Source organism: Anopheles arabiensis, chromosome 2, assembly GCF_016920715.1.
Source record: "Anopheles arabiensis isolate DONGOLA chromosome 2, AaraD3, whole genome shotgun sequence".
In the NCBI taxonomy this organism is placed as follows: Eukaryota; Metazoa; Arthropoda; class Insecta; order Diptera; family Culicidae; genus Anopheles; species Anopheles arabiensis.
Window position 1 is genome coordinate 52,367,056 of NC_053517.1, and position 17,908 is coordinate 52,384,963.

Here is a 17,908-nt window from a genome sequence, read left to right on the forward strand (position 1 = left end):
GTTCAACTTAAATCCATCTAAATGGTTTCTCTCATGGTAAAAATGAAGTTGATACACCCTCACACACTCACACACACAATCCCGCATTATGAAGTGGTGATCAACAGTTCACCATCCTATACACTGGCTGATTGGTTCACACTCGAACGCACGCACCTTTGCACGAACGCTTTTCTGTTTCATAAATGACTTTGAACTCTCCCTGCTCAACCACGCGTGTGCCATTATGTTGCTGCCCTAACGCTGCCCGAATGAAGCTGCACAGAATATAATGTTTTGGCTAATCATGTAAGAATGCTGCAACGCTAACCGCTAAGCATTATCTAGTTGCAAGCGGCTTAAGCAAACATGCGCCGCCGTGTTATTCTAGAAAGAAACATGATCAGCGCCGATCATTTGAATTAATCTTCTGTGTTTACTGGTGCAAGTTGTTTGCATCCCTTCGGGTAAGCGTCACGGGCAGGTAGGTTTTTCTCTGTTTTTGATTGAGAAAATTTATTGGGAAGCTAAATTTACGCATCATTCACCATTATATTGGTCTAACCTAAAAAAAACAAACAAACAAAAACACTTCGATGAAAGTAGATTACAAGTTAGTGTTACTATTATTAGTTGAATTTTAGTTTTAAAAAATGACAATATCGTAATTAAATCGGCTATACTACCCAGCCTCTACGAAAGTTCCTTAATAGGAACGTTCAAAGTGCTTAAAACTAGCTCAGAACGTTATAATGTAACCAATTCGTGCGTGAAGAAAAAATGAGCTGATAAATTGATGTGAGAGCTGTCAGTACTAAAGCCGTAAATCTTTAAGGCAGTTATTTTAATGCATTCATTGGACCTGCTGTCGACGAAACGACAGGCTCTTAAAGTGAACAATTAACCTGACAATATGGGTTTACCAAGGGTCTTCCTTTACGGTGAAAGGACCCTCGCATGTTGTACAACATAATTTGAGGCAAAAGTTAATGATTACTTCCCAGATGGTCAGGTGGAGGTGGTGCCTCTCGGTTTGGTGCATACGGTGAGAGCGATCGTAACGCTAGTCTGTGAACATATGCAAGTATTGCGACAATTAGTGCAGAGTGCCTGTTTGTCGGTGGCGTGCTGCCACTAGACGGGAACGAAAATGCGCCAACTATGCTTCGCCTCGCGTAATTAATGTGCTGGCTGGGCGTACACTTCCTAGAGACGATGGTACGCAAAATAGTGTATGGAACGCTTTTAGTTAAGATGTCGGTGTGTCAAAAGCAACAGTTCTTGAGCATCATTCGTAGTGGTTGGATGTTTTATAGATACACGCTTACCACTCGCCTTCTACTTAAGGGTAGAAATTTGTTGCCAGCTCTAATCTCCCATTTTGTCCACATCAGTTTACCCAGATCGGCCAAGAGATCTGAGCGATAATGTTAATCGTCCTGTTCAAGGCTATAGACAAGCACTTACAGTTTAATAATTAGTACGCCTCTTCGGCTTTGTTGGATTGTTTGATCACTACATTTCTTTATCATTTTTCTGTGTTTGAATGTGAGCGCTGAATTTGTTGTTATAGTTTCATTTATTTATTTAGTTTTTAATCATTCATTCATTCATTTATTTAGTTATTTTTTATTTATTTATTTATTTATTTATTTATTTATTTATTTATTTATTTGCGTGAATTCAATTGAGCTTGAATATTTGATCACAACATTTCTATGCCATTTTTCTGTACTTGAATGTGAATCATGAATTTGTTGTTATAGTTTTAACTGTTTTTTCATTTATTATATATTTATTTATTTATTTATAAAAACTGTATTCTCATAAATTTTGACACAAAATCATTTACAAAATGTGTAACTAAATACCAGAAAATAGGAAAATGTTTATATCCTAAACCAAAAAAGTAAATGGTCAATTCTCATTACTTATCATTTCTCTCGTTATATATAGCAAGCAATAAAAGCGGGAGACTTTTTTTTTTGCACGAATATTTTTTTTATTCAGGAGGAATTTTGCACAAATATATTATATCTAAATATACCAAAAGTAACCCGTTATGCGAGCCAATCTCGCATAAAGTGATACAATAAAACTGCATTTTAGATACATTTTTAATACGAGGTTGTAATGAAAAGAAAAGTGGAAAAATCTCCAAGAGCAAAAGAGATTTTTTTTATATGTGCCACTCGCTCAAAGGTAGAAATTTTAATGTGACGAACAAGTCACTGGAACGTATTTGATTTAAGTAAAGTTACGCACAACAAATTAGATTGTGGGAGCTATGACGGCAGTTCAATTCCGGAAATGATGTGTTCTTTCTTTGGTCATATAAGTTGATCGCTGAAAGCAGCTCAAGAGAGTCAATGTGGGCAGATCGGATGTCAATGATCAGATTCAGCAGAATGGAAATGAAAGCTCTTTCCAGGTATAACTACAACAAGAAGCATGATCCATTACGATCGAGCAATGGAAGATGTAGTAGTATTTCTACTATCCTCTTGAAGTTGCTTGATTACCAAAATAACACAACAAATAAAGTAGTTTTCTTTCATATGCTGCCAACTGTTTTCGTACGCATTGAAATATCGTAAAATAGCACTGGAAACAGAACAAATTTATTTTGTATCCTCCCTTTCCACACAATAAAAAAAAAACATGCGCCTCCATCGACAAATGCAACCGTTACGGTCGACAAAAATCAACAATTGTTTATTGATTTTACTGTATGCGCAGAGAGCCTGACAAAACAATGTTGAATTTTGAATGCAGAGCTCGTTTTATAGTTGCTACTCGATCATGCACAAAACACATACGTGTTTATTTTAGTAGTGGCAAAAGCAGTGGAATTGCATCATTTGCACCAACCTACGTATTATTGCAGTTTCACCATCGTGTTCGGCCTGTACTATGTGTTTTGTATAAAATGTGTTGCTTAATGCATTGATAAGCACCAAAAAGTACGCTTTTATAATGGTTCGTACAATTGTTGAACAAAATCATGCATTGCTGCTTGCTCGTACAAATTCACTCTTTGGCAAAATTACAGTTTATTCGTTAAAAGACTACATGGTATTAGTTCCTTTCGAGCTTCCCTTGAATATTCAGCTCAAGGTCTCGCATACCAGCAACATCGTTTTGTACATTTTGATTGGATTTTGTGTCTCCCCTTACAATCTTACAATTTGGATGACCTAGTAATGTGGGTGACCAACCACGCAAAAACACACATATCCGCACACATACCGATTGCAATCATACGTTTTTTCCGAATGTCTGCTCAAAGTGATGCCGTCGGCCAACACTATGCTAGAGTATTGCCAGTGAGATCTTTCAACTAAGTGCTTTAGATGTACGGCAAAAAATACAGCTCGATATCCATCTTAATGAATTTGTGTCACCATAAAGCAGACTCCTACACACTTACACAACCACACGGTATACATGTCCACTATCCCGTGACGATCTCCAATTGCCTGATCGGTACGGGGCACGCGCTCTCCGGCGGTGGTAGACATATGTCTCGTATGCGGGGGTTTTATACGATGGGCGTTAAGAGTACGGTTTGTGGTGGTTGGTAGGGAAAACGCGTGGAAAAGGTGTCCGTCCCTCTGCTGAGCCGGAACCCGAACGAATCCGAACCTTCCGAAGTGTGCACCAAACGCGAACGATCGTGTGCGTCGGGCTTCGGGCGAGGTGTTTATTTTTCCACCCTCCGAATGGTCACGATCGCTGCGACCGCTCGAGGCAACTATTTCGACCGCATGTATATTTCCCCGCCAGCGGCAGCCCGAAAAGAGATTTTGCCTTGGCCCATCGAACTCCCCCACCCGCTCCCTCAGCCCCTCCTGCCAAACAATAGCGATCTACATCGTCCAGCAGAGCAAGAGCGGCTTGTTGTTGTTGGCGAAGATACGCCGCTGCGATCAAGAGCTAAAACATCGCCCGCACTTCTGTTTGGACGTTTCAGAGGAAAAGTCACACAGCCAGTTTGTGGTTAGCAAAGTAGTAGCGCGTTAGTTCTTATCGTTAATTACAACGTATTTGTGCTTGTGTCTGTGTGTATTGAAGTACATTGGTGTGCTCTAAGAAGTCGCGGTACGTGCGAAAATAATCCCAGATATTAGGTGAAAGGTGAATAGTTTTCCCCCAATCAGGTGATCGTGCGATTAATTATTTAAACCGAACATTAGTCTTACGTGGTGTATTTAGCTTTTTTAATCAGAGGATTTATTGTACGTTACATAAACATTCAAAACGTAATATTTGTCCAAACTTTTGCTTTATTTTAATGGCGTAATGGTGTTTTTTTTTGCAAAAGCGATAAAAAATTTCAACATATTACGACGACCTGCCCAGCCGAGCGGGAAGATACTTGTACGATGACTAAAAACAAACATTCCTTCTGGTTTGCATCGTGTTTGCGTGCAACCAAAAGTCCACCGAATAAAATACATAGCAGCTGTTGTTAGTCTCTCGACTCTGGTGACCGGTTTGTGCTACCTAAGCGTGGCCGGCCCTTCCAGCAAGTGAGTGGAGTGAACGTGAACATCATCACGGTCCAATTTAGCCGGTCGCGGTCACGTTAAGAGTCCTCTGGCTTAAGATGGCGATGAAAAACGAACCGTTGCGAATGGACATTTCTTTTCCGCTCAAACGAGCCGAATGGATTGAAGTATTTTCAGGGACCGTAAAACCGCACTGTTCTTACGAAATGTTTACGCCTTGACATGTCAAAAACTTGTAGCAGTAGGTAGGGAGCAGCAGGACAAGCGGTATTTTGGATTCGAATGGAATTCCAGATTATTCCAAACCATGACGAATCGTTCAAGTTTGTCTTTCATGATGTAAACGCAATTGTAACATAGTATTGGTTTTTTTAAATCATTTTTGCACGAAAGGAATGTAGTAGTGTAAAATGTCTTAAGTTGAGCATTGCCAAAATCAGAAAAAATATGTATGATATTCTTCGTACTTTTATTCTCCTCGCTACGCGTTGTACAATGATGATCTAAAAAAATATAGGACCACCTTGACTTTGAACGTAATCTGAATGTTTAAGACGGTGGTTGGCCGATATGTGATTTGATTTTGAGCGTAATTTTCTTAGTCACCGCAGAACGTAGTCATAAATAATTGTTGCAGGTTTGATATTTCCTTATTGTAGCTTGATAATACCGCTAATATCTCAACACGGTTTAGCAACATTCAAGCAGGTTCACATCTCCATACGGATTCAGTTTTATATACACACTCTAGACATGTTTAAGCCGGTCTCGTGATACAGTCGTCAACTCGTACGACTTAACAACATGCCCGTCATGGGTTCATGCTCCGAATGGACCGTGCTCCCATATGTAGGACTGACTAGACTGCTATAGGGGGGTTATCCAAAAAGTCACTGAAAGCCAACCCCACAAGTGGTACAGGCAGGCCTTGACCGACAACGGTTGTTGAGCTAAAAGAAGAAGAAGAAGAAGACATATGCCACAAGCTGGAAACTAGGCACTAAGCTGAACTAGGTGCAACCTATGAAATCTGAAGAAATCTAATAATTAAATTACTTTTTCCTGTAATATCAAGAACAAGAAATAAAAGACGTATGTAATGGTCTGCTAGACTTACGTATCAGATCGATATGCCATAGCATTGCTTCCATACTATACATAGCTTCATATGTTTCAATCTACCCTTTCGCTTGATACTTCTTCATGCTTATCCTATACGTTTCATTTAACGTGGCCAATATGCTGCGCCAAGGATAATGCCCTGAAAGCGAAATCTTCAACAGTCGATTAGACTCACAAATCCACAATGAGGAATGACTGAAAAAGTTGTCGGCAATTTGTTCTGCGCTTTCACCACTGTTACAATGTTCTCTGCCGCCTCTGCAGTCTTCGTCAATACAAACCCAAACCCACCGGTGTATTACGAAACGATGCAGCATGTCTAATCCGGCTCTACGAATAATTAATCGCAAGTCGGCACGGTATGCTTGCTTAATTGCTTGTGTTTCGCTTTGCAGCACTCCCCCCGGGCGCCCCGCTTTACCAATTGTCCCATTCTTTGCCTGTCAACCGTCGAACGGCGTAAATGAGCTATCGCTGAACCGGTGCCATTTTGTTGCTCATTCTGTTGCCCGCTGCAAGTCCGGCCGATGAAAAAAAGATTGCTGAATGAAAAATAAGAACACTCATGCTGCCGGTCTGTTGCTGCTTCTGCTGCTAGACTGTCGACGGTAGAGCACAGTGTATCTTTACGGGTATACTAGTATATTCTACGGTAGAGCGCAGCTGCAGGGAATTGTGATCGGACCGTCAGCGTTGATTATATCCTCACGCCACGCTCACACACAGGTGGCACCATTTGGTTGCGGCCAGCACATTTTGCGCATTTTGCCTGGGTGTCAATGGGCGAAGAAAATTCTGGCATGCCGATCATATGTCCTTGCAAACTGTTCGCGAGCTCGTGAAGGTATCTCAAGCATGATGTTTACGGAATGATAACTGGCTGCTGGTTGATTGAATGCGCTTGGACTTTGTTGTTTAGATGATTCGTCGTTTTCATTAATTCATATTTTCGACAGCAGGGCCAACAAACGAAGTTCGCTCGGATTGTGTCTTAATTGTAGTTTTATTTCTGGTCCCAACAATATTGAAGCTGATATTTTGATCGGTTCTAACATCACAAGAAAAACATCCATCTTTACGGATTTCGTTGCATTACGAAACTTAAGCAAAGACAAAACAACCTCCCTTAAACTAATATCAAGTATCGCGGTTTCATCAAGGAAAAATCGTCTAGCTGCGTCTTCTGAAACCGACCCTGCTACATTCAAAAGGACTCTTCCCTCACCTCGCATCGCTTCGCGTGGAGGCGTTTGGAAGCAACTGACATTAATTTTATATGCCACAGCAGCGTGCGCCTTGCGCCAGTTCGTTAGTGCCGGCTGTAAGGGGTCATGCGTGAAAAGATTTAGAATCCGACTCTTGACTCGACGTCGACGTCCGAATACAAACTTGTGTTGCCGGAGAAAAATAGAACTTTGAGCTAAATATATAAAATACGTTCCATTCTCGCATCGTAAGAATGAATATAATGATCATTTCGAGACCGTAAAGCGGATTCGCTTGACAAACGAATCAGAGGAAAGTTTCACGAGTGTTTATCAACTTGCTGATTGATGTGAGTAGGTGCATTCGACTTAAAAAATGTGGCGTCAACAGCGCATACTGTCACTTGAAATCAAGAATATCCAATCGTGATTTGTGTTCACGGGCTATTACTTTTGCTTGTTTCCTGCCTCTTATTGAAAAAAAGCTTTCTTTGTGTGGAAATCATTTTCATTTTGTAGCAAAAGCAAAATAGATAAAGGACGACCATGAGATTAAACGATGTATGTATTGGTCGTCTGTAACAGAAGCCTCAACGCAATTATTATTGATTTGTTTTTCATTGCTGTTTTCATTAGAGCAATCTCCAAGGTTGTGTGAATGATTTAAAATATAGAAAAATATTATTAGACAACATTGTTCAATCTAATATAAGTGTTCGAATAAACGCGGTAAGCTGAGTAAAATAGTCCACGATGAACTCTAATCCCACGGTCATGGAAATAGCTGTGTGACCTTGACCTAGTTCTATTCAGGACATGGCATGGACAGGTGTCATAGATCAAGAAGTGCCAAAGTTTTACGAAACGCCACCAAAATGGAGCCAATTAAATTAATTGCATTGTTCGTACAGCTTCCAAGCCAGAGCCTCTCACTACATACAATTAGTGACGCACAATTTAATCCCTGCAGCCGCAAATGTGCAGCGTTTCCCAAATGCACTGCAGCTTGCCTACCTTTAGGCGCTTTTCTCTAGTTCGAGCACGCTACTACCAGCAGCTTCTCATTTGCAACATTCCGCTTTCCATCGCTTTCTACTTGTTGTTTGTGTGTAAGACAGCAATGCCGCAAAGCGTGGGTGAGCTCCGTCTTTTAATCTTTTTTGATGAGAAAAATTCGTTGCCCGTTATTCATCGTTTCCAAGGGTTCTTAAATTAGCCCAGCGGCCCGAGCTAACAGGCTAGCGATCGGGGACATCTGTGCAGGTCCGTAACAAGCGGGTAACGTGCGCGAGCATAGCGACTAGCGTCGTGCACTTTTCTCCATCGCACAACGACGCGGAGCGGAGAATGTCCCGCGAACCGACTGACCCCGGTGTGACACCTGTCTCCGATACGTCTTATTAATATGTGCCGAGTATGCGCGCCCGGCAGCCGAACGTGTCTACGTACGGGCACGCAAACAGGCGACACAGCACCCGCAGCGTTGCCTTTGAAATCGCTTTTCGTTGTTAATCGTGCTGTTCAACAGCGCGTTATTTCAAAGCTAATCCATCCGAACCGGACCGGGTGGGGTTACAGGTTTTTAGAGACACCCAACCGGCGGGGAGGGAGAATCCAACGGAAACGGGAGGACTCCGTTGTGGGCGACGTGCCAAAGCGCTCCGTGCTGAGTTCACCGGGGCTCGCGTGTCTGCACACGTCTAATGTCGGTGCGCTTCAACGACGCAGTGGTCGTGGAACTAGCGTACTAAAATATAGAACGACAGATGCTATGCATTCCCCTGGACCGTGTCCCTTTTTATATCTGGGAACTATGTCAATGCGTAGTGAGACACATGAGACACTGCGCGAGAATGGGTCCCTTCCCGTTCAACGGAATTCTTGCTGTATTGTCATTTCCGTTTCTTTGCTTCATTTGCAGGCTGTTGACAACGTAGAGGAGGAGCAGGTGACCAAAAGTGCTACCAGCTCCAGCAAGACTACTTCATCAGCTATCTCCGAAAACCATAGCTATCAGCACCAGGAGTCCTACATCGAGCAGGTCTCTTCGGTGTCCAAATCTAAACAGTACATCCAGCAAACCGCTAGTGAAGAATTCCTTGTAAGTTCGAAGCATCCGATGTACGCCTTACCGTTCGATCGCTAATTGTGTGTCTTGTCCTTTCGACAGGTCCGCGAACGTCTCGTCAACGGCAAACACGACAGCGTTTCAACGCTCAACAGTGTGCAGCAGTTGTCCGCATCCACCACCACCACTTCCAACAGCAGCGCAACAAACGGTAACGGAACAACCGAACACGATAACCACTTGAACGGGACAACACAGTCGTCGAGCCGCTTCCACGTCTTCAAACTCGACCGCCTAAACACTCCCCAGACCGGTGGCACAGTAACAGGTAGGTGATAATGGAGCTGCTCTCAAACACTGAAGATAATCTTTCACTTCATATTACCTCTCGTGCCGGTTGTACAATGAAGCCAACGATCCATTGGCTCGTTTGTCAACTATTACGATTTCATCGATGTCTGCCCATCAGCGGCATTTATTTACAATCCCGTCAATACAAGCTATGAGACAAGTTAACGCCACGTCAATCAAAGCACGACGCTTTGGTTTCGTTTCCATGATGGCGGTAGCATGTCATCTTTCGGACGGTCGGGTGACACATTGTAAACCACCACTTAATGATGCTGCGATACACGCTTGGCACACACACCATTCCTGTCGATCATTCATCTAACTGCCCGAAACCGGGAAGTGGAACAGTACCCCGAGCACGAACGTTGTAGTGCATGGGCGCTGTATGCGCACTGTCTCGCGTAACGTGCGATCAACCGAGCACAGATGGTGCCGATCAAGCGAGCACGTGCCTCCCAGATCGCCTACTAGGACGGTGTGACACGATCCAACCACCGGACGGAAAGCGACCATCTTGCGCACATTGAGTAACGATGAGAATTTAAGGAATGTAAATGGTTTCCTTCGTTAAGCACGGACGGGTGAAACAGAAGTCACCCACTCTCCCCAGGGGTGGGAGACTCTCCCCAGGGGTGGGAGGGTTAGATTGGATGCTTACTTCTCTCGCTTGTGATGAGTTAGCGAAAGATTTATGCAGTCTTTTGATTGACGTGTGGTAGGATGGTTCCAATGTTCAACGGTAGCTCTAACTTTAATTGCTTTGTTTTACCGTATCAGACGACCCCGAGATGCGATTCAGTTCTTACTAATTGCACGAATGCAATGAATGTGATTTTAATTGTGTTGCGGTATTTTACCCATTACGTGCCATGTACGCTATGTTTCGTACAAGCTTAAGCACCCGATACACTGTACATGCTACAGGAGCGAGATAACTTCTGCTCTCGTTCGTTATTTATCGTATCATGCGAGATGAAACAACGCGTCCCAATAAACAACGAAGCCTGCCAACATACTAATGGGAACACTCATCACAATCCATGTGGTGTTGCCAACGTGTGGCGCGTTCCGGTAGAAACCGCTCCGGAAACAAACATGTCACATTCCATTACTCAGACCATCCGGGGTCCGACGGTTGCAGATTGGGGACGAACGAAAAAAATGTCCACCCACGACGCTGCGCATCTTTATGATTGTTCGCTTCTTTACGTAAACAACACGAGCAAAGGAACATCAATTCGCATAACTGTCGCCATTTGTCGTTGCACCCGTTGCTGGTGGTTTGGTTGGACCGACCGGCGCTTGTTCGGGCCTTGTGGAGTGGATGATATACGCCGACGGATCAGGAAACGGTTGAACAGTCATCTTTGGCGCTACGGTACTATCGTTGCGGTGGGGAGGATCAACAGACGCAACGCAACGGCTACCGATCCGCTAGGAGTACAATTTTGTATTTTTCGTTTATTTTCTCCCTCTCTTTCTTTCTTTCGTCCTTTCTCTCTCTCTCTCTTTCTCTCTCTCGAAATGACATTTGCTTCTATTGGAGCGCTTACGTAATGGCACGTCGTTTCTCTTACCTTTTTTATCGTGTCCTGGCCCGATCAAGGCAAAGCGGAAGAACACACAAAATAATCCCTTGCCTTGTTCTGTTGGCATTGCAGTAGGCTATGCGAACACTGGTCTAGTAGACGCGGTTCACGCGCAAGGTTGCCACCGGACACAGATGGCGCGTCTGCTCATATATTTAACAACGGTCGGTGGATCGTTCGTTGCCCACATAATACGGCCGATAAAGATGATTTCTGTCTTCGCGCTACACATCCGCTCCAGCGAATTTTTGGCTTGTTTTCGTTCGCCGATTATTTATCTAACTGGCCAACTGGCCTCACGTTCCGGTCATCATGCTACATCAAAGATTTTAATCTAGTATTAAAAAGAAAAGTCGGACATTCGGAAAATTATACCGTGGTAGCCGTATAGTGGCTAACCTAGCCGCCGGGTTTAGGATGGATTCTTTTATCGTGCCAGTTGGATCATCGTTTCCGTTCGGTTCTGACTTGCCATTGATGCGGCAGAATGCTTGCTTATTTGCTCTCGATCTCGGTCGCAAAAAAGATAAAGCGCGCACACACACCGGGTGTTCGATGGCGTTGTGCTGGGGGGTTAGGCAAACATTCATCCTGGCGATCTGGCCAACGGCTGAAAGTTATTTTAAACGCGTTCGGGCCGTACACTTGCATGCCTGATTGCAGAAGATGATCTTGCGTATGCCATATCATTTATCACGTCTACCTTTATCACAAAAGCCACAGTCCACGCAAAATGATTGAAGTAGTTAAATAGTTGAATGTTTGATGAACAAAATTTAGCTAGTACAAGCAATATTAGGTTAACATTATATTGCCTTTAAACACGTTTACGTACTAAATGTACACGTGGTTGAGGTTTGTATATTCAAAAAACTACACCTTGAATCGCGTTCAGTGTGTTGGAATTCCTTTTCCACTAATGCCGGCATGTCAGCCAAAATAAGGTCTTTCGTCTGTTTTCCTCCCTAAGAAACATCCGTAACACGTCCCACTACATTCAAAGATGAGCGAATATAACGAATGAAAGTATCATTCAATCGGCAACTCATCAGGAATCTGTTGCAACATCTTCTGAAGGCGACACCAGCCGTTCTACCATCAGACGGAAAAGGATTGACACGACACGAGCAGGAGGCAACCCCATAGAGGCAGGCAACGGAAGCGTGAATCGGGGATTTATCACGAGTTGGGGACAAACCGTCGCACGGAACGGTCGAGATCACCTCGATGCCGGCGGCGATCGGTGATATAAATATCCGCTCCGGATACAGTCCAGCAACGTTTCGGTGGACGTTACGTTGCCCCGGGGGCTATAAAAGTTTTCGTCTGCAGCTGCTGCGAAAAGAGTTAGCACTGCTTTCTGCTCTGGTCGGCACCCGCAAACGACGCGCGCTGGTCGGCAGCATATCAACGCGGCATCGTCACTTGGGTACGGCTTTGGGCACAATACACTCCTTCCCCACCCACCCACTTCCTTTCTCGCCCACGACGAAGCTAGCGACAACGCCGAGGAACGTTGATGTTGCGCCGGACATCTCTCGACTCGCACAAATTATGACACGCACTGATGGTAGATGATGGAAGATCGTAGATGATACTTGCCACGGATGAGGTAAAATATATGTGGAAATGGCTTCTTTCGGTAGCTGATAGATTTGCCTGCTCGTGCGAGCAACTGAATGCTGTGGCGAGACAGTGTATTTTGTAGTCGTTTTCAAACTTTAAGCTGCATTTCAACCTTTACTTACAAGCTTTGCCACGATCGCCATCGCCGGGGTTTTGTTGAATCGATTGACGTAAAAGACACATTTAAATCATGCTCAAATGTCTCATTCATCACGAGAGAGACAGATTTGTTTTGTGTTGAAAACCGCCCATATTTTCTGGTGTCTCGCCCAATCCCTGCTGCAACGCGACGGCCAAAATAACGGCTATGATAACCACCGAGCTGTCTTGTCATCCCAAAAACAAAACCCATTAAATCAACACATTTTATTATTACTCACATGAGTGGCACGGGTGAAGCAGCCAGCTGTAGCAAAACCAAACTCCGACAGATCATTCTTTTTGCCGAGCAGACTATTATATCACGGAATGTGGAATAATCCGCCGAGAATGGTATGTGCTTGTGTGATAAATAACAACCAGTAATGATCACCGGTTGCGTAAGCAGTGAACGCAAAACTACACGCTTACACTCGAACGCATCCCATCGAAACGGAAAACGTTTGACGAAAATAATCGCAATTCTGCAGCAATGGTACAGGTTGACCTTGCAAAACTTCCACGCCACTATTACACGGCCACATGGACACGCGGAGGATCAACCATTCGAGATCCTTTTAACTATCATCGCTCTATGGACAGCTACAGCGCGCGCTGTGTAGCGTTAATGGAGACGCCTGGCCACTGTCAATGTTGTTGATGATTCCGTCCGTAGCTTTCGCTCAGTCTGTCACCAACGATGGATACAGTGATGCATCGTGGCAGCTGTGAAGGTTACCGGTTTGGTAATAAATCATTGCAGGTGGTGCTGTACGCTTCGAAACAGGTTAGGGCCTCCGCCGTGCACTACTTGGAAGCTTTAGTTTAACCTGATGAAACCATGTGTTGGATGATTTTGGTACCTTTTTGTTTTTAACGTTCATTAGCATCGGGTGTGAATTAAAGATGTATTTTTTATATATTTTACCTTACTTTCAATCAGTGCTATACATTCAGACTTCACAGTACAATTCATGCATGTACTAAAATCCAAAAGAGAGCACGCAATCTATAGACCGTTGCTGGACGGACATATCTATTCACAAAAAATCTATTCAGAAATCTTTGTGATTGCTATTAAACATGATTGCAATTAAATTATGCATAAAAATAAGCATCAAAAATTGTGATTAATCGCAAGAACTATGCTTAAGAGCTCCATGGCAAACATCAGCGAATTGGTGCTGTTTCTTTCTAGTAAAACTAACTCCCCGATCGTAATACAATGCATGTAAACCAAGCCCCAGTCCGATTGAAATTTTGTAGTGGTGAAACAACGGAAATTTCATATTTAGATCAAATAGCAAATTACTCAACAGGTAGCTGTACCAGAAGGGGAGAACTGAGACCAGGTAGAATAGAAAGGACATTCAACGTTCCTAACACATTAATATAATTATAAGGGCCTTCTCCACGATGCAACCTATTCATGTTCATCCGTCAAATAGGACATAGGTAATGCTATCTTGCCCTTTCCGCAAGTAACTGTTTTAATATCATACACCTATTCGAAAACGCCTTCACACAATCACATAAAACACCTTTACTTACACTCGTACACAGTGTATGCCTTCCTTTAGCGAAACGCTCTCCATCAACATTCTACCATTTTAAAAAGAGTTGTAAAAAATACCGTGCAAAACACGCTACGAAATACAATCCAATTTTAGCTGAGCTTACGTCACGTCAACAAATTGCTCAAAATCATCCATTGCAACCCGATGCACTGTTGATAAAGATGTTACTTTAACGAATTACTACTGCTCACTCTGCACACAAACAGTGGTGCCACCCCCCCACGCGACGGAAGCAAACGCTCATCCTTTCCCAGATCACTATCGGGCAGGCAGGGGTTTTGCTATCCTGCCTTCCTACCTTCCTTCCTAACGCGATTGCATTTATTATCGCAACGGGCGGGATCCAAGCCGAATGACGTTCACCACCATCGAATGACGCGTGGTGTGGTGGAAGTTGCCACCGATCGCCACGCACGGGCAAACGGAAAATGTTAATTAAATCACCAGCAAATAGTATTTTAATTAAAGCTACTAATTTGTGCCGAGCGCCGCCGATGCAGCAGCATCCAAATGGTTTTTTTTTTCTTGTTTTTTTTTTCGTCTATTCGCTGGAATCGCAATGGCTGTCGCCATCGTCGTTTGCATTTATTTATGCCACTCCGGTGCGTAACAAAATACCTCCACACCATATGCGCATGGCTGAAGAGGAATACAAAATGGATGCGATGAGGCAATTGTGGAGAAACGGGCTGTGCTAAAACGGCTGACAAACGGGATGCTACTTATTTTAAACTCACGTACCATTTGCTTTAATTTTCTACATATTTGTGAGAAATAATTAGCGTACTGAGCAAGTAAAATTGCTGCAAGCCATATTTGTGTCTCTTTTTATGTTCTTCCCGAATGTTTAAATCTCATGCGTGTCCCCCATGCCTGCTGCATACGGCAACAATATGTCCCTGCTACATATACCTAGTCCCTGTTTGTGTTAGTGGCACATTTTTCCACGGCAACATCCCCATTTTACCACTCGCATTCTTTCGGAAGTTCGCTCCCTCCCTCTTCCCCCAAAATGGCCACCGCCAGCCCCGCCCTGTTCGGACAGAATGATTGAGCAGCATAGGCATGAACGACTCGAACGCCCAACAGTAGCAAGTGAGTCCGAATGGGGTGGGGGGGAGGCGAATATGTCTCCATACACTGTGGCAAACGGAGGATTGCGCAGTTGTCACCCGTTTCATCGGCTCCAAAAATATACTGTCAACCACCGGCGTGTCGTGGCGTTCGCGGCACGATGGCACGATCTTGCGGCCGACTGTCGGAACCTGCTCGTTTTACCTGCTGCCTACATGCTTCCTGGGAAAGGGACGGTGGATGTCGGCAGTGCCGGGCGTTGTGAGCGGTCAATATATGAACGAATAGCCGGAGCAGCACACACAGTGTGAAGCTGCCGTCACACACACCTAACACTCTTTGGTCGGGACGATCCGTACGCACCCGTCTTGTTATAAAAATGCATAAATTTATGATACACCAGCGCTCCCGCTACTACCGACGGCACAGCAAATCCCCGACCGTCGTCCCGATCGTAGGGAAATGTAAAGTGGCGAAATAAAAATTTCCTGCCATAAGTTTACCTCCATTCCGCAGAATGCCGATCGTGCGACCGTGTTGGTAGGCAAAGAAGTGTGATGGGTAGGGAAGGTGAGACATGGCACACGCAATACAGGCGCCAACGAATGTTTCTTGTTTTTTTTTTTGGCTCCCTGAACATCTTGAAGGTGTGAGAAGCGAATGTGAAATATCTCGGCGCAAATGTACCCTTCATGGTTTGATACCCGATTAACGATATGCCTAAATCGAGGTGACTTGACAAATTTTGTACACGTGCCACCGTACACGTGGTAAAATATATGTGAATCACCCTCAAATGCCATTGCAACGCTCGCAACCAACAGCTAACCGTATCTTCATCCAATGCTACTGAAAGTTGCTGCCGCACACGTTGACCATTACCAAAAGCGTCCATTCCCAGCCGGAGACTCATACTTGGCGGCGGTTTCCGATCGATGGCGTCATAAACATGGTGACTGAACAGCCCGGAAGAATCTTCCAATTTATTCCGGTGTTTGAAATAGATACCATCATCACCATCATCACCATCATCATCATCAGACGGAAGCCGTTGTCACATACACTTAAACCTTCATCCAAATCTCCTGCGTTCCTTGCCATTGCTGCATGGAAAACAGTTTGCAGTGCGCGTAGAGCTCGAAAACCGCGGTTGTTTGGTGGCAAACTTGGCGCGACCGGCCAACGGCGCCGTCCCAATTTCGGACGGATCTTGTTCTTGCCTTTTTTTGCCTCGTTCCGCCGGAAACACCGAAAAATCCGCTCTAAAACAGCCATCTAATAGCATGGACGAACATTGCTGGCCGCACAGGAAACGAATTTGCAGCTGTGAGTGTGCGTTACCGTCACTGCGGACACACAGTTATGGAAAATGGTGCTATTTTGTGTGTTAGTTGTATCGGCTCTTCACCACACCGATTCAACGATGATTCGATCTCCTTCCCCACATGTTGATCTTCCAACGCCAGTATAGAAACGATCATTTTTGTATATATCTCACTCTCTCCTCTTCCCTCTCTTTCTTCATCTCCTCTCTCTCTCTCTCTCTCTCTCTCTCTCTCTCTCACACACACACACTCCCTATTGCACTGCACTATGCTGTGTAGCTATCCCGTTTTTCGTCTGCTCCGTTGCTCCATGATTCATTTTCCTTCGCTTTCTGTTACACTGCGTATTTTCCATGTGTGTGTGTGTGTGGTAGGAGAGAATTTACACACTTTTCTTTTTGACGGGGACACTCGGAACGGATTTGCTTCTTCTTCTTTTTTTCACGATTGGCTCACCCGTGGTAAGGGGAAAGATTCAAACGCCTTTGCTTGTTGCTTTTAAAATGTGAGGAAAATGGGGAGAATTTGGAGAAAAAAATGAGCAAATCATAGCCGATTGCGCTCACGAAAATACCATAACCAAAGCGAGCGCTCGCAACGAGCATGAACGAGGCGGGTTGTGGGGGGGGGGCTGGTGGCCAACGTTTCGGGTCCGGTTCGGTGCGCGCGCTCTCCACACTGGAAGCTGCGAAGACCTCCATCGGTCGGTCGGGCTGGCTGGCTGTGCTATGCCAAATGCTTCAGAATCGCGTGTCCGGCCGCCCGTTTATCAGTTGACGTTCAGTATTCAGCTCAGTAGCACGCTTACGGCGGAAGGCTCAGGTTGATTTGACTTTTTTTTTATTCGACTGGTGCGGCGAATGCTACACACTCCATACACGACGACCGTCGATCGATCCGAATTTAGTAACGATCCCGCGCCTCAGCCACCAGCATTTAAGCTTGAGTGAGTGTGTGATCTGTCACGCCTAATACCCACCTACACCCCCCCTCTGTGTGTGTATGTGTGTGTTTGAGGTCATGTGAATGTGTTTCGGTGTGGGTGGGTGTGTGTGTGCGCATCCTTGGTAATTGGGAAAGGAAAGCTTAAAGGAATAGCATTGCAAGTGTGCGAACCTCGATCGATTGTGCATTTCTCAACTTGTTCGGGTGTGAATGTGATCATATAAGGGAAAACATAACTCCAGATGCAGATACAACTGCGAGTGATCGATGCATGTGAAACAAAATGATCGGAAGTGTCGTTAAAAAATGCTGGTGATTGAGGGTTTTCAATTGATGCGATTCAAATCGATTTCGATCCAAAAATCGATCACTTGTTATTCCTGTGTCGCAAGGACCTT

At 44.4% G+C, this 17,908-nt stretch overlaps 1 protein-coding gene across 11 annotated transcripts in view; it reads left to right on the forward strand.

The window, feature by feature from the left end:
- Window positions 1-17,908, forward strand: part of LOC120898254 (filamin-A) — a 56,990-nt gene that overhangs the window by 26,504 nt on the left and 12,578 nt on the right. For 8 of the 11 annotated variants that reach the window (XM_040303822.1, XM_040303825.1, XM_040303820.1 and 5 more), the window contains 2 exons: window positions 8,739-8,918; window positions 8,988-9,213. In XM_040303822.1, the coding sequence (XP_040159756.1) occupies window positions 8,739-8,918; window positions 8,988-9,213 (406 nt within the window). Of the gene's footprint in view, window positions 1-8,738; window positions 8,919-8,987; window positions 9,214-17,333; window positions 17,512-17,908 lie in introns of those variants that run through there. The other 3 variants (XM_040303830.1, XM_040303831.1, XM_040303829.1) reach the window with 3 other exon arrangements.